General features: G+C 37.6%; 1 protein-coding gene across 2 annotated transcripts; it reads right to left on the reverse strand.

The window, feature by feature from the left end:
* On the reverse strand, nt 1-27057 carry SAV1 (salvador family WW domain containing protein 1). Of its 2 annotated transcripts, none has more exons than XM_081511306.1 (5): nt 26604-27057; nt 23769-24212; nt 10925-11195; nt 7592-7735; nt 1-1414 (listed from the first exon to the last, which is right to left on the reverse strand). In XM_081511306.1, exons 1-5 carry the CDS (start codon nt 26695-26697, stop codon nt 1213-1215), a joined length of 1155 nt encoding a protein of 384 aa, XP_081367432.1. In that variant the 5' UTR covers nt 26698-27057; the 3' UTR covers nt 1-1212. The 2 variants fall into 2 exon arrangements, with proteins under 2 accessions (XP_081367432.1, XP_081367433.1); XM_081511307.1 differs by lacking the exon at nt 26604-27057 and adding an exon at nt 24969-26598.
* Between the last annotated feature and the right edge of the window lie 249 nt (nt 27058-27306).

Raw genomic sequence — 27306 nt, forward strand, 5'->3', positions numbered from 1 at the left:
TTTAGTTTCCACAAAAATATATTTAATAAGCTTGTTATATAAAATCAAACGTAACATTTTCAACATTTTATCAATAATTCATATTCACTGATATCTAACTAGGAGTACTTTATATTTTGAAAGATTACCTAAACTAAAAATTTATTTACATATTTACAACACATGTAAATATAACTGAACAGCTATTTCAACAAGTGTTGAAATTCACAGAATTGTAGAGATTTATAGGCTAGCTGTGCCATAAATTTGCCTGCAGTCAGATGTACTGTGCTAGTTATGAACAGTGTCTTAATAACTACTAAACCAAAAGGAAAATAAGTTGGGAGGAAAATACCAGGTTTTATAGTTCTGTGACAAACTCTTGGAAGATAAAAAATACGTAAAGTCAATTTAATGACCAAGATTTCTTAAGGAATCCCTGATTGTCACTTTTGGCAGCTCAACCCAGTCGTTTAGGATGGCAACATGCTATGCTTTTGGGAAGCTACTTCAGTCTCATCAGAACCATGTTACTAAATGCCATAAGAGCACTGGCCCAAAGGAAGGAAGTAACATTAGCAGCTCTTGAGTACTGTACACAACTTTCCCACATAGGCTGGAGCCTTTTACCTAAATTTATTCCTGAAATATTACAGGCCCTTCACCCTTTCATACCAAAAAGTACTTTCCCAACATGTTTTAAAAGAGTTCTTTACATTTGGGGGCAGGGAGAAGGAGTAATCCTATATATTATATATAAAAATGTATCACAATAAAGGTTCCAAGTCCTGTTTTGTTTTGAACTACACAATGGTAATATTTAAACCATCCAATTCCAGACGACATTCCACACTACAGCAGTAAACGCTTTTTAAATACTGCATACCTTATCTCTTTCTCTGTTTTTTAAAGAAAGGAACTACTATTGTGACAGTTTACCAACTGATCATTTCCTATTTAATATCTGGTTAAATGACATTTGTATCCATCAAGAATATGCAAAGCAGTTTTCAGATATACAGCATTTAGAGTGTCATTGTTGGCCCTTAAATGATAAACTCATTTTTTTCTCAATAAAATAATATTTTTAATAACAAAATACATGTAAAATTAGAATTTTATAATTTCCAAAAAGTAAGCTGCCTTTATTAACCAAAGTATTTGCAGTTTTTTAATCTGTGAAAATATTTTAAAGCCCTTATAAAACTTAAATTTTGTTTTTAAAAAATTAACTTAAAAATTCTTGCCATGTTGCTGGGCATACCACTGCTGTCTCTGCTTACGATTTTCCAACTCTGTGAGAAGAGCCTGTCTGTAGGCTTCATACATTTTAACAATCTGTTCCAGTTCTTTCATGAAAAGCAACTTTAGCATTCCCTGGTATGTGTCCAGGTCAGCCAGCTGAAAGAGTTCCCACTTCAGAATGTGGTCATATCTGTTTTAAAACACAATCAGACATATGTTTACAACATACACATAAATATATATTAGTAAACTGGTCTATTTTATAAGTATCAGTTTTATTATAACTAATAAACCATAAACTTCAATTTAAAATAGCCAAGTTATTATCTGCTAGTTAAATACACTATTTTTTAGGGAGAGGAAAAAACTGCTAATATTACTTCATTTCAATTTAAAAATACCTATTTTGTTCATCTTATGTATCAGTTATTCTAATATTAACACTAGGTAATAGTGAACACCAATTTCAAATCACTGTGGTTCTGTAATTTTGAAGAACACATTTCATGCTGTTCAGAAGTTCATCCAAAGTTAACTGTCAGGAAGGTAAGAATACTTTAGACCACACTGTCCCTCAAAGATCAATACAAAAAAATAGGCAAGATCATTTGTGTCATTAGTGTTGATAAAGCTTTTTGAGGTATACTGTTCACTATAGCAAAGGAGGAACTAAACAGGTAAACAAATGAAAAGGAACCATCATCTATGGGCTGCATAATCCTGAGGCTGAGTATACACTATTACAAACAACAATAACAACAAAAAACAGAAAAACTCAAGCCGAAAGGAAAGAAGAGCTCCTTTCAGAATGAGAATGAACAGACTGTAGAAGAATGCACCATATGGGAAGGGACTCATGTAAGTTTACATTTATATACATTTCAGAAGGCTTTTAGTCCTTTTTCAATGGTAAGTACATCACATACTGGGACGAAGTGTGCAACAATGTATTAAAGTGGTAATTTACACTTTGCACTGAAAGGGACCTGAAGACAGCATTCTAATCCAATCATCTTATTTTATGGATGAAACCTAAAGAGGTGTGTGTGTGTGTGTGTGTGTGTATATATATATAGCAAAATTGTTCAGTGACTAAAAGATCAGAATGGTAGAAAACTATAGGGACCAAGATGTATGAGAGTAATAGTTCTGAATGATTAATACCTACTAAGACTAGAAAAAGAACTTGAACTAGAGCAAGGCATATACCTATATATTTCTCAAATCATACTGCAGAACAGATATAATAGGAAGAACTTTAACTGTAAATTCTAGTAAATTTATTCTCAATAATTTATAACACTTCCTACCCAATGATTCTTTGGGTAACTAATTTATCATCTTATTCCAAGGGGATCATGTAATATTTTTTTAAAAAGGGAAACAGCAAACAAATACAGAGCAGCCACTATGAGCCACATACTGTGCTTGGCATGTTAACATACATTTCTGTACAACTTGGGTATGTGTACCAGAATGCCAGAAGCACAAAATCACAAGGTAAATAAAGTTTGCACCCCAAATTTATTAATTTAATTACTTAATGAGCACTGCAAATTTACTAACAGATAAACTTAGCAGAAAGCTTTATATTCTCTTCAGAGGGAAACTCCCCAACTATTTGCCAAAGTGGGAGACATACTACAAAAAATACTGAGTCTTCATGAAGAAACTATTTGCCAACTATTTGCCAAATTGGAAAAACACTACAAAAAATACAGAGTCTCCATGAAGAAACAGTTGTAAGGTGTTTCCTAGAACCTCTGCCATTCATGTAGCTTAAGATTTTACTTGTTTGAGACAAATTCATAATTCCTAACAACAACAACAAAAACCCTTAATCTCCTGAAGTCTGAATTTCATAGCTAAGGCTCATTTCAGCAATCTCTACTGATTCAAGATGCTTAAATTTATGCCAGGTGAACTATAAGAATGTTAAAGCTCATTTATCATCTGGATACTTTATAGCAAGAAAAAGAAGGGAGAAGAATAAATATGGTAATATTAGAAAATATCAAACTTGTTTTTAAGACATGTTTGGGCTTCCCTGGCGGCTCAGTGGTTAAGGACCCACCTGCCAATGGAGGTGATGAGGGTTTGATCCCTGGGTTGGGAAGATCCCCTGGAGAAGGAAATGGCAACCCACTTAAGTACTCTTGTCTAGGAAATCCAATGGACAGAAGAGCCTGGCAGGCTACAGTCTATGGAGTCGTAAAATAGACCCAATTTTGCAACTAAACAACATCATTCTGTATACACACTCAAGTTTTAAAAAAGAAAAAAGCTTCAGATAACTTTCTGACTTCCCAATCACAGCATTTGGCATCAAGAATAGGATTTTGTGTAGAAGCAAGAAAATCAGAGTATTTAGTGAAAATACTCTGGAAAGAGGAAAAAGCACTCTAAGGAAAACCATAAATGATAAAAGTATGCAATCTCAATTTCCATTCCAAATCCTTGCCCCTGCTGTTTCTGTAGAGTGACTTCCCTTCTGCCTATGCCCGCTATTTAATTTTTTAAAGAAAAAAAAAATGTATGTAGTTCCCATTCTTCTTAATGAGCCAAATAACCTGCTTCAGTTTAACTTTTGGCCACTATACTCTATACAGGTAAATCATTCAGAAAATAGGATGTAAACTACTCCAGTATCCTTTTCTTTTGCTATATTTTACCTACATCAGTATTCTATTCAAACAGTACCATAAATAACCTATATACACAAACAGCAATTGCTGTAATGCTACCAAAAAACCTTATTCACACTCCAGTGGATGCTGCCTTCAGGAGCCCCAAAAGTACTGCTGTTCCCAGCCCCAGGTATCATATGTAGCCCAAGTTCCCTGTGCCTGTCTTATTTAACAGTATGCCCACTCTGCCTTTCCTTCTATACCCAGAAGTGAGTCAACAGTGATACTTTAGGATCATAGACACAGGAATAAAATAGAGTCTGTGCCACAAACTATTGGGGGCTGGGGTGGGGGAGACGGTGGGGGGCAGAGGGGTGGGGGCGTGTGAGGAATAATGGAAAGTAAACATGTTCCTGATGTTCTTTTTCCTGTTAAAGATTAAATCTTTTAATATTCTCCTATAGTTCAGCTTGCTGACAATGACGTGATACATGACAGACTTCTATGACCAAACTTAGAAACCTAACTTTACTAAAACCAGTAAATAATTAGAACATTATCTGTTCTAAGCTAGTTCTAGAAGTATATACAAACATTACTTTGGTAAGTTACTGCTAGAGATAGAATTAAAGCACTCTAGAAAGCTAGATGATGTCCACAAGTTTGTTAAACAAGAAGAAGAAACAAGCTAATTTTTTGGCTAAAACCTCTTGGATAAGTAATTGATTCTCCATTATCTAATTCATAGATACCAACTCACCTTTTGTTAACAGACAATATTAACCACTTCTAATCCTCTTCAGAGACAAAAATTTAGAGAGTAAAGAATCTGCCTGCAATGCAGGAGACCTGGGTTTGATTCCTGGGTTGGGAAGATCCCCTGGAGAAGGAAATGGCAACCCACTCCAGTATTCTTGCCTGGAAAATCCCACGGACAGCTTGGCGGGCTACAGTATATGGGGTCACAAAGAGTCAGACACGACTGAGCAACTAACACACTAAAAGGTTTCTAGACCTCTTGTTTTAAGCAGTAAAGGAGTACTTGCTCCTTTACTGCTTAAACAGGACTTACAAACTCTTCTCACTGGCCCATTCTGGGAAAGTTCTGATCTATTTGAAAAAAATTGAAGTGGTTAATTTCCTAAAGTTTTATAGCTAGTTCAAAGAACCAGAGTTGAAAGAGACTATAACCTTTGGAAGTCTTTTTTTTTTTTTTTTTTTTTCATAAGAACCAAAGTTTTCCATTTAAGTACTATCTTTTTCCCCTCAAAAGGAAAGCTTTTTAGTTATTTCTAACAATTGCTATAGAGTAGAAATGACATACTATAGAAAGAATAACCCTGCTCAATCTTATTAACTCCCAGAAACAACAAAAGTCAACAGGCACATATTCTTCCAAACTTTTGGAAACAGAAATATATGTACATATTATATATGACTCAGGATCGGCATATGAACAAAGGCTGTACACAGCAGTAGATCAAGTGGTATCAAGACTGAAAGAAGAGAGGGGAAAAGGGAAGACAAGTCTGCTATCTCCCCTCACCCCATTCCTACACTATACGGATTATAAGATAAAGAGGCTTCTGGAGGTGAGCTCAGACACCAAACCTTGCTTAACTTCTATGGATAAATGTCTCCAGAATTTCAAATCAATTAAAAACCAGACTTCTGACAAACACTGTTTATACTTTGTAGAATAATGTCTATAATTATTACACTTAACAAGGCTTAAATTTGACTTACGGAAGAAAAAATTGATCCTTTTAGACCACAACCTTCAAATACCGTCTTACCTCTCTGCATCAGGCCACAGATCAACAGCCATGAATTTACAGACTGAGAAGATTGAAATGGATGTAAGGGAATGTTTATGTTGGCCAAGAATAAATAATTCATAGTAAATGACCACTAACTTTATGAGATTTCACTGTTTTATTCCAAATTCATTGTATAATCATTCTAATTATCCTAAACTTTCTTAAACTCTTCTTTGGCCTATTTTGTGCTGATAGTTTGGTTTTTGAAATGCAAAAGAGTAAGGCTACAAAATGTTGCCTTATATAATTGTCAACAGCTCTACACATGCAATTATTATATGTAAAATACCTAGCAAAGTACTAGAAATTTAATAGATACTTAGTAAATGATAGTAATTATTAAATAAGAAAATAGTAATGACAAAAGTTAAAAGAGTATGAACTTTAGAATTAGAGATAAAGGTTTGAAATCTACCACTTAATATGTGTATGATCTTAGCAAAGACTAATTATTTTCAGCTATCAAAATAGGTTTGGGGAAGATTATATGAGAGAACATATCTGAAAGTTTAGCACAGTATGGTTCAGGGAACACTACATTATCAGTAACTATTTATAATACTTTCAAACATCCCCTTTTCTGAAATCACAGCACTTTGTATGTATCAGTCACTGATCTTTATCACACTGGATTATTGATCTGAGTGCTTCCGTTTTCCAGGAGAGCTCTCTGAGGCAAATATTTCATTTACTCATGATTATATTGAACAGTGCCTCGTGTGCTCAGTCACTTCAGTCACATCCAAGTCTTTGGGACTCCATGGACCATAGCCCATTAGGCTTCTCTGTCCATGGAATTTTCCCAGCAGGAATACTGGAATGGGTTGCCATGCCCTCCTCCAGGGCATCTTCCTGACCCAGGGATTGAACCTACATATCTTGCATCTCCTGCATCGGCAGGCAGATTCTTTACCACTGCAACACCTGGGAAGCCCTGAACATTGCCTACTACACAACAAACATCCTCAATGAGCCTAGCAAACTCATAGCCATCTTTAAAAACTAGCCCCATATATTTTCCTTTTGGGGGCAGCTTTCCTTGCTCACTCATAATAATGAGAAACTATTACTAAGGCTTACTCAAGTCAGCTGCTGTACCATTTTGCATAATCACTTAAGCTTCACCACATCAAGTAAGGTAGATAAAATTACTATCTCCTATGTTTCAGTAGAGCAAAAACACTTAGAACTAAGTTCAGTAACTTGCCCAAGGTCACTCAGTTAGTAGGTAATGGAGACAGAAATTACACTTTCCTTCCAGATAGTTTCCTTCCTGACTGATCTTAACCACTATCCTATACCTTTAGGGCAAAAATAACAGTCATCATTTATTAAGAGTTCTTTTAATGTGCAAGACACTGTGACACATATTTTAGATGCATTATTTTACTGAATACTTAATAACCTTAAGAGTAGATACTATTACTATCTCCAATTAACAGAGGACAAAACTAAGTTAAACACCCTGCCCAGAGTAACAAAGCTAAGTTATCAGTGAACACAAATCATTTCATCCCAGAACCTGAGTCACCATACATAATATTTCCTCACCGCCCTTGTGTCCTGCTTGGTTTCACCTATGTACCTAGGTCTTACCCAGGTCCTTCCTTTTATCACAAGGCATTGTATCGCTTATTTGCAAGTTATCCTACCCGTATGAGAATGTAAGCTTTTCACTGCATCTCTATGTAACAGCCTAGCTGCACACTAACAGAAAGGGAAGATGCAGTAAATGTTTGTAAAACTTCTATTTCTAATCAATGACTTTTAAACTTTATAAGCTGTGATATCCCTTTTTTAAATATAAGTCCAATATCATTAAGAGAAAAAACACAGTGCTGTGTGGTTTAAGCAGCCCAGAGACGCCCTTCAGCCTTCCACTCACCCCTCAACAAAAATCTGTGCTGTAAATTCACTTACTTCACAGGGGCTCGAGCATAAACCTGAAGCCAGTCAGGAATTTCTGCAGTATGATAAGGATTTGCAGGTACCAGGAGGGACTGATTTCTTTCAGTTTGCTGTGGCTGGTATGTAACAGGAGGAGGTTGATCATACCGAGGTACACTAAGAAAACAGAATCAACGTTCATTAGGATAATGGCCCTAAATAAAACAAGAAGTATAAGAATACTATTTGTTTTTCAAAGTGCCTCTTGCCCAAACTTCTACCACTTTTTTTTTTAAACTATACTATAGGGGAAGTAAAATTCACCTTCTCTTGGAAACTTACAGGTCATTAGTGATATATAGAGAACTAAGCTAATCTTTACATATTTTTAAGAGGTTTCTTCTGGCTGATATTTATTCAAGGGCAACTTCAAAGGAGGCTATAAAAAAATTCAGAGTTAAGTTATAACCTTTATAAGGAGGCTTAAAACTAGAATCATAAATTTTAGTAATAACTAAGTAATTAGCTATAAATTTATATTGGAAAAGGTGATAATTTTTCTCAAAATAAGAATGGACATTTTCTTTCTCCTTTAGGTTGAAAAGGTGGTATGGAATAGATGTTAAAGTAGTAATGAGTACTGTGCTTGAACTATCCACCTAACTATACTATTTCCTTTCCACTTTTACAACCTTACAAGAGCATAAGGGAGTTAGAGCTGATTAGAGCCTGTTTTAAATCAGAGACTTTAAAATAAAAAAGGCCACATTTTCAATTATTTCTAACAGCCTATATGTGTTGGGGGAAGGAGGGAGAACAGCAAGGAGGGGTGAGAGCTGTTCATGGGAAAATGCTAAGGAAAGCTTGAAGGTTCAAGGAACCACTTGAAGGTTAAAGACTGAATTCTGAGAGACCAAACTGGCCTATTCCAGACTTGGAGACAAAACTGGAAGAGCCTACCTCCAAACATAAACGTTTATGTGTATATCAGAAAAGGTCATTGCAGTACTAAACTAGGACTAAAGTGTAAGTGTTGGATTACACTGTAGTTAACAATTTAAAGATCAATGTGCAAATGGTACTGAATTTTATCTTCAATTCTTTCATAAATAGGTGCAAAGTGAAATATTCCTTGATAGCACAGTTGGACGGAAAGAACAGAAGTGGCAAAGAACTGAGGCTTTGAAGTCAAACTGTCCACTTACAAGTTGTATGAATGTAGACAAATACTGCTTCTCTTCTCTAAACTTTGGCCTCCTGATTTGTAAAACTGGAATAAATTCATACCAAAGATGACAGTTCTAAGGATTAAATGGCCTAGTATAATGAAGAGTTATGTATAAGGTTTAGCATAATACAGACAATCAAATAGCTACTAATACTACCTATCTGAGATTAAAGGTGTTTACTCTCTCCTTTTTGAAGTCTACACAGCTGCTGAGAAAGGCAAACTGTAAAACTGCTTTGTAAACTATTAAATTCTACACTGTAAGATTAATGATGACAAACAGAAAACTAAGCTCACTATACACTCAAACCTTTCTAAGGACCAGAAAGTCTGCCATTCGGTGACATCAAACTGTAACTACATTTTGCTGTCTTTTTTGGGGGCGGGGGGGGCAGCATTTCTATCATTTATTCATTCAACAAACATCTACCTGTGTGAATTTCTGTGTTTGGTGCTGGGGACACAGCAGTAAATAAGTGGGACTCATCCCTGCCCTTGGGTAAGAACTGTGATCAGGTGGGAGGGACAACTGACAAATCATCCCCGTGTCACAGGCCTGAAAATGGAAGCCAAGGAGAGTAGCAGCAGCCTGCCTGAGATGGTGGGGAAAGCAGGCAGAGGGGCCAGAGCCCAACAAACACAGAGTGGTTAATCTGGCTCTTCTGAAGGGACAACTTCACTTGTTCAATAAACACTGAGCGAGTGCCACTAAACGGAATCACTGGAAAAAAACTGCTTTTCAAAGTTGAATTAATAAATCCAAACATGTAGAATGATTAAAATAACACAATAATGATAAAGCTTAGTTTTCTGGGTGATAATATTAAAATGTATTTTCAAAATAATTATAATGGTTCTAAAAAATGCAAAAAGTATGCTCTAACCAAATATCTGTGCTATGCTAGATGATACTAAGCAACACCTATCAACATGCTGATGATCTTCTACCCATTTTTAATTTTACGACTCAGTTCTTAAGAGCTCAATGTCATTAACTGCAAACATGTACAATTTCATTACTAAACATTTTATGTACTTTGAAATCCAGTGTGTATTTTACATGTATAACACATCCCAACTTGGATTAATCATATTTCAAGTGCTCAACAGCCATATCTGACAACTGGCTACAGAATTCAAAGGCTAGAAGTCTGGCTATCAATGAAATCTACTGATAGGCCACCATCAGTCAGAATAACCCAAAGGATCACTGGCTATATTTATCAAACAGATCTGAGATGTTCTGTACACTTTCAATTTTTGCTTTCTTACCTGGCAATAGTTAAGAAACAGAACATAAAATATCTGTAAACTGAATAAACAAGACATAATTATAATTCAAAAGTATGGATGAAACTGGAGCCCATTATACAGAGTGAAGTAAGCCAGAAAGAAAAACAACAATACAGTATACTAATGCATATATATGGAATTTGAAAGATGGTAACGATAACCCTATATGCGAGTCAGAATAAGAGACACAGATGCATAGAACAATTTTATGGACTCTGAGGGAGAAGGTGAGGGTGGGACGTTCTGGGAGAATAGCATTGAAACATGTATATTATCATATGTGAAACAGAACACCATTCCATGTTCGATGCATGAGACAAGGGCTCAGGGCCGGGGCAATGGGATGACCCAGAGGGATGGGATGGGGAGGGAGGTGGGTGGGGGGTCCAGGAAGGGGAACACATGTAAACCCATGGCTGATTCATGTCAATGTATGGCAAAAGCTATTACAATAATGTAAAGTAATTAGCCCCCAACTAAAATAAATAAATTTATTAAAAAAAAAAAAAAGTATATTCTAAACATTCAAAGGTAGGTCTGTATTTTTAAAGAAATTTAAATGTAAAAATATGAGTATTTTATTTCAATCTCTGGGTATCTTTAATAAAAACATTCTGGCATATTAAAGCAGAACCTGATCATAAGAATATTGATCCTGTTTTTGAGGTTTATTTAAAAAGTTTTTTAATTATTAAAGTCATTCATTACTAAATGTAAGTCCAGAAGCTGTGAAAGATAAAGTTTTCAAATCAAACATCAGGACATCTTTCTCTCTGATGAAAATGTAAGTTCAAAATCTAACATTAGACAATCTCCAAACAAAGAGTTAAAAGTCAATACTCTACCTTGGAGCACAAGGATGCCTATATTGAGCCTTTTTATTCGTGTGATCTACATAATAGGTTCCAAATTCTGATGACTCAACTCGTTCCCATCCTGGAGGAAGTCCTTCTCGCTCAAGAGGATGGCTCCAATGAGTTGTATTTGTGTTGTGATCTATGTAATATTTCCTCCCTCTCATTGTCCAGTCCACAGACCAGCCAGGAGGAAGGGGTAAATCTTCAGAACCATGGTTAGCTAAATTTCCTAATGATGTAGCAGCAACTCTCCCAATACCTGAGAGGAAAAAGAGAAGAAACAGAACAATTATTATAGCTAAAAGATATACCATATGAAAAACTCGAAACTATCCAAATTATACTCTCCCATTAAAAATCATGATTTTTACTGTTACAAATAAAGTTTTTCTTAAAACTAGTCAATGTTACTGTTATTTAATTACAAAAGGAGAAAAAAAACTAGAATCTATGAAATTAGGCTCTTTTAGTTGATGCCTCCATCACCAGACCATACAAATATTTAATTACTAACAAACCTAATTAAGCATATATACTACTAAAGGGAATATATACATCACTCCATGGGAAATAGATGGGGAAACAGTGGAAACAGTGTCCGACTTTACTTTTTCGGGCTCCAGAATCACTGCTGATGGTGACTGCAGCCATGAAATTAAAAGACGCTTACTCCTTGGAAGGAAGGTTATGGCCAACCTAGATAGCATATTTAAAAGCAGAGACATTACTTTGCCAACAAAAGTCCGTCTAGTCAAGGCTATGGTTTTTCCAGTGTTCATGTATGGATGTGAGAGTTGGACGGTGAAGAAAGCTGAGCGCCGCAGAATTGATGCTTTTGAACTGTGGTGTTGGAGAAGACTCTTGAGAGTCCCTTGGACTGCAAGGAGATCCAATCAATCCATCCTAAAGAGATCAATCCTGGGTGTTCATTGGAAGGACTGATGTTGAAGCTGAAACTCCAATACTTTGGCCACCTCATGCGAAGAGTTGACTCATTGGAAAAGACCCTAATGCTGGGTAGGATTGGGGGCGAGAGGAGAAGGGGACGACAGAGGATGAGATGGTTGGATGGCATCACCAACTTGATGAACATGGGTTTGGGTAGACTCCGGGAGTTGGTGATGGACAGGGAGGCCTGGCGTGCTGCAATTCATGGGGTCGCAGAGAGTTGGACACGACTGAGCGACTGAACTGAACGGAACTGAACTACTAAAGGAAAGTGAGGAAAAGAAAAATTCATCTCATTCAAGAGTTAAGATTTGACATTTCATCTAAAACAGCAAAACTGAACTTGTAAAACTATTTCTAGTGTGCAATTTCTTAAAAATAGTATGGCTAAAAAAAAATAATCTGGCTGTATCATAAAACTATTAAGGAAGTTTACCAAGTATAAGGTAAACATACAAAATCAATTAAATATTTTTATATTAATAACTGAAAACAAATTATACCACTTATAATAGCTCCAAAAATTTAAATATTTACATATCAACCTAACAAAAAATTGCAGGCTCTGTATGCTGACAACTACAAAACACTGATGAAAGAAATGAAATGGATGTGGTCAAGATGGTGGAGTAGGAAGATCCTGGACTCATCTCCCATGGGCACACCAAAAATACAACTATTAATATTTACAGAGCAACTACTGATGAGAATAACCAGAATACAGCAGAAAAGATCTTCTACAACTAAAAATATAAAGAAGGAACCACAACAAGATGGGAAGGAAAGGTGGAAACGCAATATAGTCAAGACCCTTACCCCCAGGTGGGCAACCCACAAACAGGAGAATAATTGTAACTGTAGAGATTCTCCCCAAGGAGCAAGGGATCTGAATCCCACATTGGGCTTCCTCACCAGGAAGACAAGTCCCCAGAACTTCTGGCTTTGTAGGCCAGCAGTTCTCGCTCTCAGGTGAACCAGTTCAGTTCAGTTCAGTCACTCAGTCGTGTCCGACTCTTTGCGACCCCATGAATCGCAGCACGCCAGGCCTCCCTGTTCATCACCAACTCCCGGAGTTTACCCAAACTCATGTCCATCAAGTCGGTGATGCCATCCAGCCATCTCATCCTCTGTCGTCCCCTTCTCTTCCTGCCCCCAATCCTTCCCAGCTGTAAGAAATAAAGACTCCACTCTTAAATGGTGCACACAAAATCTCACACACTCTGGGACCCAGGACAGAAGCAATAATTTGAAAGGAGCATGGGTTAGACCCACCAGCTAATTTTGCAGAGCCTCCCAGAGAGGCAGGAGGAAACTGGGGGCACAGACACTTGTGGCAGATGTTTCAGGAGTTTGTTCTATCTCAAGGCCACTGGTGCTGGCAAGTGTCATTTTGGAATCTTCCTTTTAACTTATTAGCAAAAGGACCTGGCCGTGCCCACCAGTCTATGGGCACCAGTACTGGGACACCTCAGGCCAAGTCAAGCAACTAGCCCAGCTGGGACACAGACCCACTCACCAGCAGGCCAGCTGCCTTAAGACCTCTTGTGCCCTGAGTCTCGCCACGACATCTCTCTGTCCACCAGAGGGCATAGGACCCAGGCCCACACACCAGTATACAAGCACTAGTCCTGGAATCCCCAGCAGTGGCAGCACTGGAACCTGGCTCCACCCACCAGTGGGCTGGCACTAGCCTCAGGACCAGCCTCACCCACCATCAGTTTCAGATATAACACTATAATACTCCCAGGAGATAAAATAGGCAATACATTCTTCAACATAAGTTGTAGCAGTATTTTCTTAGCTCAGTCTGCTAAAGCCAAAAAAAACAAAAACAAAAATAAATGGGACCTGACCAAACTTGAAAGCTTTTGCATAGCAAAGGAAACCATGAACACAATGAAAATAACCCCATAGGTCAGAAAATATTTGCAAATGCTGCAATCAACAAGGGGTTAATATCCAAAACATACAAACAATGGATACAACTCAGTATTAAAACAAACAAACAACCCAACCAAAATATGGACAGAAGACCTAAACAGACATTTCTCCAAAAAAGACATTCAGATGGCCAACAGGCACATGAAAAGATGCTCAATATCGCTAATTGTTAGAGAAATGCAAATCAAAACTACAATGAAGTATCAATTCACACTGGCCAGAATCATCATTTCAAAGTCCATAAACAGTAAGTGCCGGAAAGGATGTGGAGAAAAGGGAACTAACTCTCTCACACTGCTGGGACTGTAAACTGATGCAGCCACTAAGGAAAACGGTATGGAGGTTCCTTAAAAAAATAAAAATATAGTTGCCATATGATCCAATAATCCCATTCCTGGGCATATATCTGGAAAAGAGGAAAACTCTAACTGGAAAAGATACAAGCACCATAATGTTCATAGCAGCACTATTTATAATACTCAACATGGAAGCAACCCAAGTGTCCATCAATAGACAACTGGCTTAAAAAGATATGGTGTATGTGTGTGTGTATAAATATATGTGTGTACATGCATAAAACATGTACACATACATGTGTATACATGTATAAAACACACACAATGGAATGTTATTTAACCCTAAAAAAGAATGAGATATTTCCATTTACAGTAACACATGGATGGCCCTAGAGAATATTATGCTTAGCAAAGTCAGTCAGAAAGAAAAAGACAAATACTATATGATGTCATTTATTTGTGGAATCTAAAAAATAATACAAATGAATCTACATACAAAACCAGAACAGACCCACAAACATAGAAAACAAACTTATGTTTACCAAAAAGGGAGAGGAGGGAAAAATTAGGAGTATGGGATTAACAGACACAAATTATTATACATAAAATAGATGAGCAAGAAGGATTTACTATAGCACAGCAAATTATGGCTCAGTGGTAAAGAATCTGCCTGCCAATGAAGGAGACATGGGTTCAGTTCCTGGGTTGGGAAGATCCCCTGGAGAAGGAAATGGCAATTCACTCCAGAATTCTTGCCTGGGAAATCCCATGGACAGAGGAGCCTGAAGGGCTACAGTCTAAGGGTCGCAAAAGAGTCAGACATGACTTAATGACTAAACAACAACAACAACAGGGAGTCATACCCAGTATCTGGTAATAACCTATAATGGAACCGACTGCAAAAAACAAATCACCATGTTATACTCCTGAAATCAACACAATACTGTAAATCAACTGTGTTTCAAAAAAAAAAAAGAGAGGTAAAATCCCTAGATTTAATATATACACCAAGACTGCCAAAAGCAGATGGGCTAGAACTGTAAAGGAAGAAGTGGAAATAAGAACAGAGTACTGTGAAAAACTATGCAGCCCACACACTACCCTGGTAATTTTTCCTTTTCCCTACTCAATCTCCTACCTCTCTAGCAACTACAGCAGCCAATTTCAAATAACTGGCAGAGAAAAACCCAAATTATTCAATAACATATAATAAGGATAGCACAACATCAATTTCTGTAAGAAAAATTGAAGAGGCAAAAAGGCACAAAACTGATTAAAAAGAACATTCAAAAAAATGTTGAACCAAAGCAGAGAAAAAAGTGAAATTAAATATTCTGCCACTGCCATAAATTGAAAAAAGAATGAAGCAATCAACTCCCTGAAGGAAGATCAAAAAGAAGAAAAACAAAAGCCCCGAAAAACAGATGTTAAGAAAAACAGAGATAATAGGTGTGCTTAGGAAAGAATGATGAAGACAAAAACTGGAAGAATAAACATGTAGTGTTCATTACAGTAAGAAACCTGGCAACTCTTAACCAAGTGCTTAAGGTTAACATCACCAATAATGTCATAAAGAGATCATGTATCTCCTTTATACGATATGATGAAGACACTTCACCTCTGGTATTCTTTTCATAAACCAATACACCCAGTCTAATCATGAGAAAAACATCAGACAAAATGCAAATCGAGGGACAGTCTACAAAATATCTGACAAGTATTCCTCAAAACTGTCAAGGTCATTAAGAACAAGAAAAGACTAAGAAGTTGTTATAGACCGAAGAACACTAAGAGATATGACAACTAAATGTAATGGGGTACTCTGCATTGGATCCTGTAACAGAAAATGAACATTAATGAAAAAACTGGTGAAATTCAAATAAAACGTGTTGTTTTATTTCTTAAAAATTCTTGAGTTCATGAAGATACTAAAAAGAAAAACTTATTCGTTACCTCCGGAGGCAGTTAGGCAATTATTTTGAAAAACAGTAAGTAAAGGGAAAGGTTTAGCATGTATCCTGTCTTATATGAATAGCCAAAATACTAACAAAGGAAACCAAATAATTAAGCAAAGTTCTTCACTATAGAACTCTTCTTCACAGAATTCCAACTAATAAAGAAACGACATCAGAATATCACTACTTGCAACAGCTAATGAAATATTGGATCTAGCCAATAATCAATACTGGCTTCCAAATCACTAGGTGAAAGCTGACAGAGAATCTCATGATGGATGAATTGGGATGGCATCTGATCCCATGATCAATTTTAACATCACAAAAAGAGAAATCAGTCATTATGTGTCTCTGGATCTGATGCAATAGAATACATAACATCGCCTATGAATTACTCTGGCAGAAAGGAAAATGCAAGAAAGAAAACAAAATCACTCTTGCCGAGTACCCTTTGGGAAGAAAGGCATATTATTTCTAAAAATATATGGTGACTATAAGACAAAACAAAGCTAACAAGCCTTCTGGTGAAGCTGACTTTGGCTTCTGTGATTTCCAATTGGACATTTATTAAGTGTAGCTTAAGCAACTTCAGTACTTAAACAGAAAATATTTAAGCAGAAAAGAAATAAGCCAACGTATTAAAGACATGCACATAGGAAATATCTACAATCATGCTGTTTAAGCATGCAATAGCTTTATACTTTGTCAAATTTCCATCACTAAAGATGTTGTAGTACTAGTCACAACCAAGGATGGCAATTTTTAGAAAGAATTATAGACTCATTGGAAAAGACCCTGATGCTGGGAAAGACTGACGTCAGGAAGAGAAAGGGGCGATAGAGGATGAGATGGTTGGATGGCATCAACACAATGGACATGAGTTTGAGCAAACTCCAAGAGATGGTGAAGGACAGGGAAGCCTGGTATGCTGCAGTTCATGGGGTCGTAAAGAGTGGGACACAACTTAGCGACTTAACAACAACAACATAGTTAATTCAATGTATTCAAATTGAGTTATTGATAAGAACCATAACAGTATGACTCAAAAGAGGTCCCCCTGGAACTATATAATATGTATATATAATATATATTATGTATATATATATATATATATATATATAACTATATAAATAGATTTCTAAATGATGCATTAAAAACAAAAAGCTATTATATAGTAATTAAAAACCATACAGGCTTAGAGAGTATTAAAGTCTGTGACAGTTTCATTCATTCATTCAATCCTAATTTCTATATACTAAACTTGCCTAAATCTAGAAACACATGCACTGTTACATGTAAACAATAGTAGGTACCAAAAACCAGATTTTAAACTATGATAAACTTGAAATTCATATTTAGAAGAAACATAAAGACCTCCCTATAGAACTTCTTGTGTCCAGGAACTAAACCTTGACAGGTTGATAAGGGAGCCACGAAGTCCAGAAAGTCCCAAATAGGCTCATCAGCTTTACCAATACCATGTGAAACCATGATTCCTAACCTTTTAGGAGCTATCTATAAACAGTTTTAGTTTCATGACAATCTCCCACTCCTACTTTCTGAAGCTGCCATATGCACTAAAATTTTTTCAAATTGTTATTTGAAACTATTTATAATTCTATAAAACCTATTGGGAGATGAATGTACAGTACAAAAGGACTGGAAATCACCTATCTAAAACATAAAACATTATCAGTAGTATCTGTAGCTCTGTGCCTGTGCTCAGTTGCATCCAAGTCTTTGTGACCCCATGGACTGTAGCCTGCCAGGCTCCTCTGTCCATGGGATTTTTCAGGCAAGAATACTGGAGTGGGTTGCCATTTTCTACTCCAGGGGATCTGACCCAGGGATTGAACCCGTGTCTCCTGCATCTCATGCACTGGCAGGCAGATTCTTAACCAATGAGCCACCTGGGAATGCGTAATAAGTCTGCTTAGTCGCTCAGTCGTGTCCAGACTCTTTGCAATCCTTTGGATTGTAGCCTACCAGGCTCCTGTGTTCATGGGATTTTTCAGGCAAGAATACTGGAGTGGGTTGCCATTTCCTTCTCCAGGGGATCTTCCCAAAGATCCCCTGGATCTTCGTAATAAGTCTAGCAGACATTTTTTTTAAAAAAGCTATCTCAAGCTCTAACACACCAGACCTCCACTCTTAAGTTCGGCTAGAAAGCTGAAACTTCGACAACCAAATATGCCAAATCTGGAAAAAGCATAGAAGAGCACATAACATTCTTACCAAAAGCATGAACTACCAATTATGAATGTCTACTCTGTCCCTGGCCTTTTCCATATGTACTATTTCAAACTCAATCAGCTCTCTGAGGCACAGGTATGATTATCAATTTACAGATAAGGAAACAACGGTTCAAGTAAGTTACGTTACCAAAGGCCATACGGATGGTATAAGGTCAAATGACAAATCTATTACCTACCACATAACCATACCACAAAAGATCAACCGTAATTCTTCAATGAAAAATATGACTGCCGCTAGTAAAAGAAAATGCAATCTGTAATTCTGAACTTGTTTCTGAGCTATAAGAAAAAAAAATAGTTCTCCATAATTTCAATTAGTCTGAGAAAAAAGTGAATTCATAATCTTTAAAATAACTTTCATTTGCAGGAATTAATTGCACAAGCAACTTCCACTTATATAAAATTAACTAAAACATTAAGCTAAACACATAATTTCCCAAACACAGATAAAAATATTACTTTGTCTCTCCACAAAGCTTTCACTAGATATCCCTCCAAAAACTTAATATCATACAACTGGGCAGATATCTACAAGATCTGCCCTTACAGACAAGCTTAAAAATTCTAGCTTCCTAATGCTAAAGTGGTTACAAAAAATAAAATGGAATCTGGAATCCTAATGAAGGTTACGAGCTCCAAGATAATACTAAACATTACAGCCCATGTTATAATCAAGATGTTGATAAGAAATTATACGGATTAAACAAAGCCAATTGCCTTTTTCCTCCTCTGCAAATAACGACAAGTAAAACTGTGCCCCTAAGGATTATTACCACATCCTCAAAAGAAGATTAGGGTTAACTAATATTTATGCATTTCCTGGAGTAAACACAACTCCAGTATTTTGTTTGGTAAAGCCTGGACCTAATTTTTAATTGGCTGTTTATAACTTGATTTCTTTAGCTGTCTTTAAAGATAAAATTTAAAAGTTTGATACTTAAAATTGCATAGAACTAAATTATTTAGGCATAAAACAAAGGAATTCAATTTGCCTTTAGTATTCCAACTAAAGACTTCCTGTTAACAGTAGAATTCCTTTCTTTGGCACATACAGTAACTGCCTGACTGGTATGTAGGCCAAAATGTTAAAGGTCAAATTTCACAGCTAAATGTAGAACGTCCTAGGCCCTAAAACCCTTTAAGATATTATACAACTTGTTTTTTTGTACTTCTGCTAACTACAATAAGATGAAATTAACCCTTGAGACAAGGTGTTTCCTAAAAGTTTAATAACTAATTAGCAGAAATTACTACCCCCAGGGCTTCCATGGTGGCTCAGATGGTCGTCACAAAACTATTTTCTTCCATAACTTTTTTATGCTTATTACATTAGTAATAGCAACCAAAATTTAAAACCTGTGAAAATAAATCTGTCTAGAACACATCCCTACTCTCCCGCAAACTTACTTTCTCCTTTCCATCCATTCAAATTTCTTGAACTCTCTCCAGCATATGAAAATACAGTAAGTTTCAAGTCTTTTCAAGACGAATTCAAGAAATTTCCAGCTACTATCTCATATTCAGACTTTTCCCCTCTGGAAAGACAGCTATTAGGCTTTTCTATTTGGTTAATAATTGATTATTAATCCTCCCCTGCCACTTAAGAGACTCCTGCAAAGAAGTACCATTTCTATCTCTGAAAGGTGTATTAATCTTATTGCCCTGGTATAAATTAATGTTAAGTGAAATTTCTTAAGCATGTACCACTGCTGCTATTAATACAAATCTTTTTTTAAATAACATTCTTTAATTTGAAAAAATATCCAATTAAATTTTATTTATTTCTAAAATATAACTGGGAGAAGTTGTTTTAAAGTCTGTCATTAAAATTACAAGAACTGTATCAGATTGCATAAGTAGGATCCTAAAACAGGATCAGTAGAAATTTAGTTTTTACAGTATTTACTCAATATTTTTCAAATCAGAATTTTAAAATACTATTAAATACCAGATTTTAACTTGGTATCATTAATTTCTTCATACTTTAGGCATAAAAGTGTCATGAGCTATCAGTGATGTCTGCAACATAAATATATATGGGAAAGGTAAATGTGAAGAACAACAATCTTTATTAATGACAAATTGATTGCTGTAAGCTATTATTTCCAGTACTGACTTGAAATCTGGATCCATTTACTTATTCAACCATTTATTTTTACAGCATCTCCTATACAACCAGGTGCTTTGCTAATCCTATCTGAGTCTTTTTTTTTTTCCCTCATCCCTCAGTGGAGAAGGCAATGGCAAACCACTCCAGTACTCTAGCCTGGAAAATCCCATGGACGGAGGAGCCTGGTAGGCTACAGTCCATGGGGTCGCTGAGTCTGACGCGACTGAGTGACTTCACTTTCACTTTTCACTTTCATGCATTGGAGAAGGAAATGGCAACCCACTCCAGTGTTCTTGCCCGGAGAATCCCAGGGACGGGAGAGCCTGGTGGGCAGCTGTCTATGGGGTCGCACAGAGTCGGACACAACTGAAGCGACTTAGCAGCAGCAGCAGCATCCCTCAGTAACCATCAGTGGCCAAGGCCATTCTATGCAGATATGTCCCACTTCTCCCCTTTCCAAATGATCCCAGACTAGGTCAGATCCTTACTAACATTTAAAATACTGGGACTTCCCTGATGGTCTAGTGGCTAAGACGCCCAAGGCAGAGACCAGGGTTGAATCCTTGATCAGGGACCTAGATCTCACATGCCACAACTTAAGAGTTCTCATGGTGCAACTGACATCCAGTGCAAATAATTAAAATATTAACCATAAGACATGCACCAAATGGAAAATTATGGGGTACTGAAACATCACATAAATAGTGCTTAACATTAAGAAACTCATTCAAGTAAAAAAGCAGGTATACAAAACTGTATTGGGTATAATCACAACACTGTTTAAAAAACAAAAAAGAATGTCATGCAAAAAGATGAACAAAATAACTAAATACAAAGAACCTCTGGTATTATGAGTGCTTTACCTTTACTTTTCTGCATTTTGCAAATTTCCTATAACAAGCAGGTATTACTCTAAAAAACTTATAAAATGAACTTCATTTTTAAAACTCACTACTGGATAACAAACTATTTCTAAGGTTAAAAACTACACGATATTCAGTTCAGTTCAGTTGCTCACTCATGTCCGACTCTTTGCAACCCCATGGACAACAACACTCCAGGCCTCCCTGTCCATCAACAACTCCCGAAGCTTACTCAAACTCATGTCCATCGAGTAAGTAACGCCAACCATCTCATCCTATGTCGTCCCCTTCTCCTCCCACCTTCAATCTCTCCCAACATCAGGGTCTTTTCAAGTGAGTCAGTTCTTCGGATCAGGTGGCCAAAGTATTGGAGCTTAGGCTTCAGCATCAGTCCTTCCAATGAATATTCAGGACTGATTTCCTTTAGGATGGACTGGTTGGATCTCCTTGCAGTCCAAGGGACTCTCAAGCGTCTTCTCCAACACCACAGTTCAAAAGCATCAATTCTTTGGCCCTCAACTTTCTTTATAGTCCAACTCTCATATCCAAACGTGACTACTGGAAAAACCATAGCTTTGACTAGGTGGACCTTTGTTGGCAAAGTAATGTCTCTGCTTTTTAATATGCTGTCTAGGTTGGTCAGGGCTTTCCTTCCAAGGAGCAAGCATTTTTTAATTTCATGGCTATAGTCACCATCTGCAGTGATTTTGGAGCCCAAAAAAATAAAGTCTCTCACTGTTTCCATTGTTTCCCCATCCATTTGCCATGAAGTGATGGGACTGGATGCCATGATCTTAGTTTTCTGAATGTGGATATTAGAAATAGCCAAAATAAACACTGAAGTATGCAACTGTCAATCCTTTAACCTAGAAGCACTTTAAAAACAAAAAAGGTACTCACCTATTTTCATTGCAGTATTTCTATGTCTAGAAAACCTCTCCTCTTCAGTATCCCAATGAAACTTGAATGTCAGCTTTCACAAAATAAGCTGCTCTTGCCACCTATTCCAGACTATTCTTCAATTTTCAAAACTTCAGTGATTTATTTTCTCCTAAACTTGTGATTAAATCTCATTTTTCCTTCAAATGCATCATAAATTTGCACTTTGTCTCTAACACCACTGGTACCTGAGGTCCTCTTTCTTCTAGCAATCTATTCCGAGTACAACTAGTAAACTAATATTTAAACACTGCTTTCATAAAATTAAAATCTCGTCCTTTTGAAATCTGCAACGGCTTCTGCTTGACCTGAGTTTAAATTGTATAGCCTGCTGTTGCATCACTAATCTCTTTTCCACTGTATTCAAACTTATTCCAACTTATTTCTTCAAACTAGACAGAACTACACAGTTCCCTGGATTTACATATGTGCTGTTTTCACTGATTTTTCACCTACAATGTCCTTTCTATGTATCCTGTCAATCTGAAGTCCAAGCTCAAAGAAAACAGTTCAGATCCCACCTCTTCCATGAACCATTCTCTATGCATTCTAGCCTATGCTGATCTCTCTTCTGACTCCCCTTACACAAAGTGCAACAAGTAACTCGTCTGTGATCATTTGGCATATATGGGTTTTCTTCTCCCAATTAAGGTATCAGAACACAGATACCAAAAGGGAAAATACTAGACATATAAACACTAATACTAAATGAATGAAGTGTAAATGTATCAGGTATTTTTTGTTTTTATCTTGCCAAACTGTAAAGCCTACAACTTACTAGGAAAAAAATCAGATGAAAAAGTTTGATTTTCAGCTTGCTTCATTTACCTAGTGTAACCTAGTACTTTAGGAACAAAGTAGAACTGTGTATTTTACCTCTCTCTTCTGCTCCTTGTACTATATCCCAAAGTCAGCAAATACAGAAAGCAGAGTTTAAAAAATTATGTGGAAAATATTTTTCTCCATTGTAAAAAGAACAAAAGGACACAACACACAATCAACCATTTGACAATCAGTCCTTTTAAACCAGGGAAATAATTATTTAACTACAAAAACAGTTCTGTTAAAAACAAAACAGAGCATGTTCTAGCTAAGCTATGATGCAGTTGCCCATGGTATCACCTACCATGCCCAATTCTTCCTATTTGCCTTTGCTTTCCCAGGTTTAAGTCCAGTTTCTCTGAAATCCTAACCATCCCATTCTACCAAATCTAAACCTAGAGTCAATCCAACTATAGGCATTAAAAAAGTTTTCAAAGTTCATACTGCCTAGATAGCCTTCAGATATGTACCAAGCTTTTATAAAATAAGTTAAATAGATGAGTTAATGGACATAAAACTCTTTCCCTCAGTGCAGGTGAATAATTATTTGCAAGCTGGCTTAGCAAGACTAGCAAAACCGAGTAGTAGTTCTCTAGGAGTATCTGTTGGCTTTCCAAGAAAATCCAGAAAACAAGATCATCTTAATGAAGTGTTAATAAATCTAAATATAAAAACTAATGTCGTATTTATAATTTTAAGTTACCTGAAGCATGCCTCCCCTGATTCTGTGGCATTCTTTGGAAGAGATCATGGTTGTATTCATAATACCTATAGTCTTCATGTGCACGATCTCCAAGCGGGCGCCTCCTCTGACCATCAAAATAATTATCTGAATAATAATATCGGGAACCAGAGTCTCCATTTTCGGGAGCAAAGTTAACTTCTGTTAAAAATGACTGAGAAGAGCCATATTCCCTAGGGACATCTGCTAGACTTCTGGCAAGGTAAGAAGGTGCAGATAATCTGTTGCTTTCTCTTCTCATCATTTCATGAGGTGTTCTCTGAATTGGAGTTCTAAGGAAACTATGGTTTCTTGAAACTATTCCATCTCCAGAAGCTGAAAAGGCATTAGCGCTTGAATCTGGAAGACAGATATCAGTTCGTCTTGGAATTGTTGGACCGTGCCGGATAAAAGAAGGCATAAGATCTATAATAAAACAAAAGAATAAAATGACTAGTAAGTAATATGCTTTTCCAAAGTTGTTTATTTACATTTTACCCCAAAATGAAAAATTTCAATGGACTTAAGAAAACACAATTTAAAACTTTAGCAAAGTATCTGGGTATTTTAAATTGAGGCTGACTGCCATATTCCCACTCAAATGAATTTATAATTTGTATGACTGTGTTATAACTATGCTCTCTCAGAATCAAACGTATTCTGCATACTACCAAACATAATATGATGAAACATCAGTAAGTTTAACTACAAAATACGTATTTAGTAAACAATCTAACAAATGGATACAGTTACCAGCATAATTTAACATTAGTTTGTTTTGCCGATTTTACTTCATTTCCAAAATTCCCCAAACTCTTCTTTAAGTAAAACACAATTTAAAAAATGAAACAGAACATAATGGTGTTCTCAAACATGTAAAGGTGAATTCCTTTAAAAACAATTAAAAACTTATTAACCTGGCATTCCTACTCTTGGAATTATGTAGCAATAGTACAATACTCAAAAGACGGAAAAACTGAAAATTGAGCTATGAAAATTAAAAATTTAAAAAAAATCTCAGAGACACACAAATGTTGAATCAGTTCAAAAACAAACAAACAGAAAAACACGCCAAGTCTAAAACCATGGCTCTTTTAAGAACAATTATAATTCAAAACAGAAGAAAACAGGTCAATGGCTTTAAGGATACAGTACTTCTGAATATAAAACTTAAATAAATACCTTAAGCATTCCTGGTTAGAAAGAAAACACCTTTACTACAAGAAGAAAACTGGATCTGGAGACCATTTTATTAGTTCACTAAGTAGATAGTACAGGAGGAGAAGGGGACGACAGAGGATGAGATGGTTGGATGGCATCACCGACTCGATGGACATGGGTTTGGGTCAACTCCGGCAGTTGGTGATGGATAGGGAGGCCTGGCGTGCTGGGACTCATGGGGTTGCAAAGAGTCGGACACGACTGAGCGACTGAACTGAAGTAGACAGTATCAGAGGGCACGCATATTAATATGCAACAGAAGCCAAGCAGACAAAAATTAGTATCCGAATAAACAAGGTTCCACATTTGATGAAACTAAAACAAAATACTATATATCAAAAGTTATTTGCTAAAAGGTGTGGCAAACATATTTCATGATTTTAAGGAATGCTGAATAACACTGTTTATCTGAAGTTAACTGCAAGCTATCCTAAACTTGGCCGAAATCCTAAGAGAATACGTAAATGAAAAAAAAACACTATTAAAAAAAGTTTTTAAAAATCAAGTTTCAGGTTACTGATGTACCCATCCGATCTGTTCTGTAAAAAAGCACTGCAAATACAAGGATAAATCTGGAAGGCTGATGATGTGGTTATAATGGAAAAACATGCTCTCCACCCCTTTTTGTGCGATCTTGGGCAAATATTACTAGGAACCTCTATGAAAAGCTTTCCCAGTTACAATGTGAGGTAATGCTCAAGTCACAGAGTCACCAGCTTCCAAGAAGGAAACTTACACAAATGGCACAGCATTCAGCATGAAACCACAACACTTGCTCCTGACCTCACAAATGTCCTGATCACACAAGCAAGAACTAAAACTTCAAAAGATTCAGTCGGAAGATTAGTCAAATACTTAAATTGAAAATAAGTAAAGTGCCAGCGAAATGCACTCTATTAAAAAACGTTTACAAACACACACACAACTTTTTTCGAAATTTCCCCAAAAGTATGATGATAATTATTTTGAGCCTTTGGGGGATTTCTAGGAGGTTTTCTTTGAAGAAATTCTCATGAACACAGCCGAACACATATAATTTTTGGCTCTGCAACCCTGAGATCTACAACTGAAGAGGCTTTGGGCAGCAGCTACAATAGCGACGGTCAGCGTTCACCTCCGGACGTCATCATCCAACAGCTGGACTAAGAATTCTACTCCAGCATTCGCACAACTTCGAGCAGGGCGAGTGACATCCGCAATGTTTGCAAACACAATGCAAATCTCGACGTAACAAGAGGAAAACGTGTGCCCCAGTGTAATCCCTTTAATTCCTACAGAACCAGGGTTATGAGCAGTTTGTTTCCTAAAGAATATCTTTCTTCCAGTAATCAAAGCCAACAACATAGCTTCAAGAAGGGAAGTCTGTGGATTTTGAGGGGCGGGGCGGGGGGGAGACGGAGGTGGACTAACTTAAGTTTTTCACACTTTATCAGCTTTCAAACAACGAACATCACTCCAGGCATTAAAAAAAAAAAAAATTCACAGAGGACAGAAGGAAAGAGAAGCCGCGGGGAGCGGCGTCGGACACCCAGCCCGGGTCCCCCGCAGTCCGCGGCCGCCCAGGCCAGGTGTGGGCGCACCCCGCCCGACACTCACTCCGCAGCAGAGGCGACGTCTCCTTCTTCACGTACTTCCCCTGCACCTCGGCCGGCTTGGACACTTCGTTTTTGGTTTTCTTTCGGGACAGCATCCTTGACCACGAGGCCCCAGGCCACGCCAAGCAGCCACTCTAAGGCTCCGCGCCGGGCGCCGGGCGTCCCCGCCGCCACCTCCGCCGGCGCCGCCGCCTCCTTCCCTCCCGAGCCGCCGCCGCCGCCGCCGCCTCTCCGCAGCCCGGGGTTGCCCACAAGGACTGCCGCATGTTCGGGGCGCTAAGCGCGCCGGTCACCGCTCAATCGCTTGTCAGTTCCTTCCCGGAAGTCTGCCGGCTCCGCGTCGCTGCCCGAGGACTCCGAGAGAAGAGCCAGGAACGCCCGGCCAGGGCCATGGTCCGCTGCTGGCCACCTAGTAACCGCTACTGCTGCCGCCGCTGCCGCCGCCTACGTCCCGTAAACTTTCCCTGCGGCCGCTGGGAATTCTGGGAAACTCGACGCAGCGCGAGCGCCGCCGCCCCTCCCCCACCCGCTCCTGGGCGCGGCTCGGGCTGGAGGACGCGGGGCCGCCCTCTCAGCTAACGGGTCTCCCCGGCGTCTTTGGAAGGAGCAGCGGCAGTCTTCCCTCCCGGTCAGCGAGGAGCAGGTCCGGTGGGCACTTTGGACGAAACGTGCCAGATTGAGCGCAGGAGGCCGTGGCGCGCTCC

The sequence above is a fragment of the Giraffa tippelskirchi genome, chromosome 7 (assembly GCF_054371585.1).
Source record: "Giraffa tippelskirchi isolate mGirTip1 chromosome 7, T2T-mGirTip1v1.2.pri, whole genome shotgun sequence".
NCBI lineage: Eukaryota > Metazoa > Chordata > Mammalia > Artiodactyla > Giraffidae > Giraffa > Giraffa tippelskirchi.

What these genes read in the sequence shown, in the direction of transcription:
- SAV1 (XM_081511306.1), bottom strand. Translation starts at nt 26,697, where the DNA reads ATGCTGTCCCGAAAGAAAACCAAAAACGAAGTGTCCAAGCCGGCCGAG. An exon ending in GACGTCGCCTCTGCTGCGGA is followed by an intron (nt 24,213 to 26,603) that starts GTGAGTGTCGGG and finishes GTTTTATTATAG; the next exon opens with ATCTTATGCCTTCTTTTATC. An exon ending in AGGCATCCTTGTGCTCCAAG is followed by an intron (nt 7,736 to 10,924) that starts GTAGAGTATTGA and finishes CTGTTTTCTTAG; the next exon opens with TGTACCTCGGTATGATCAAC.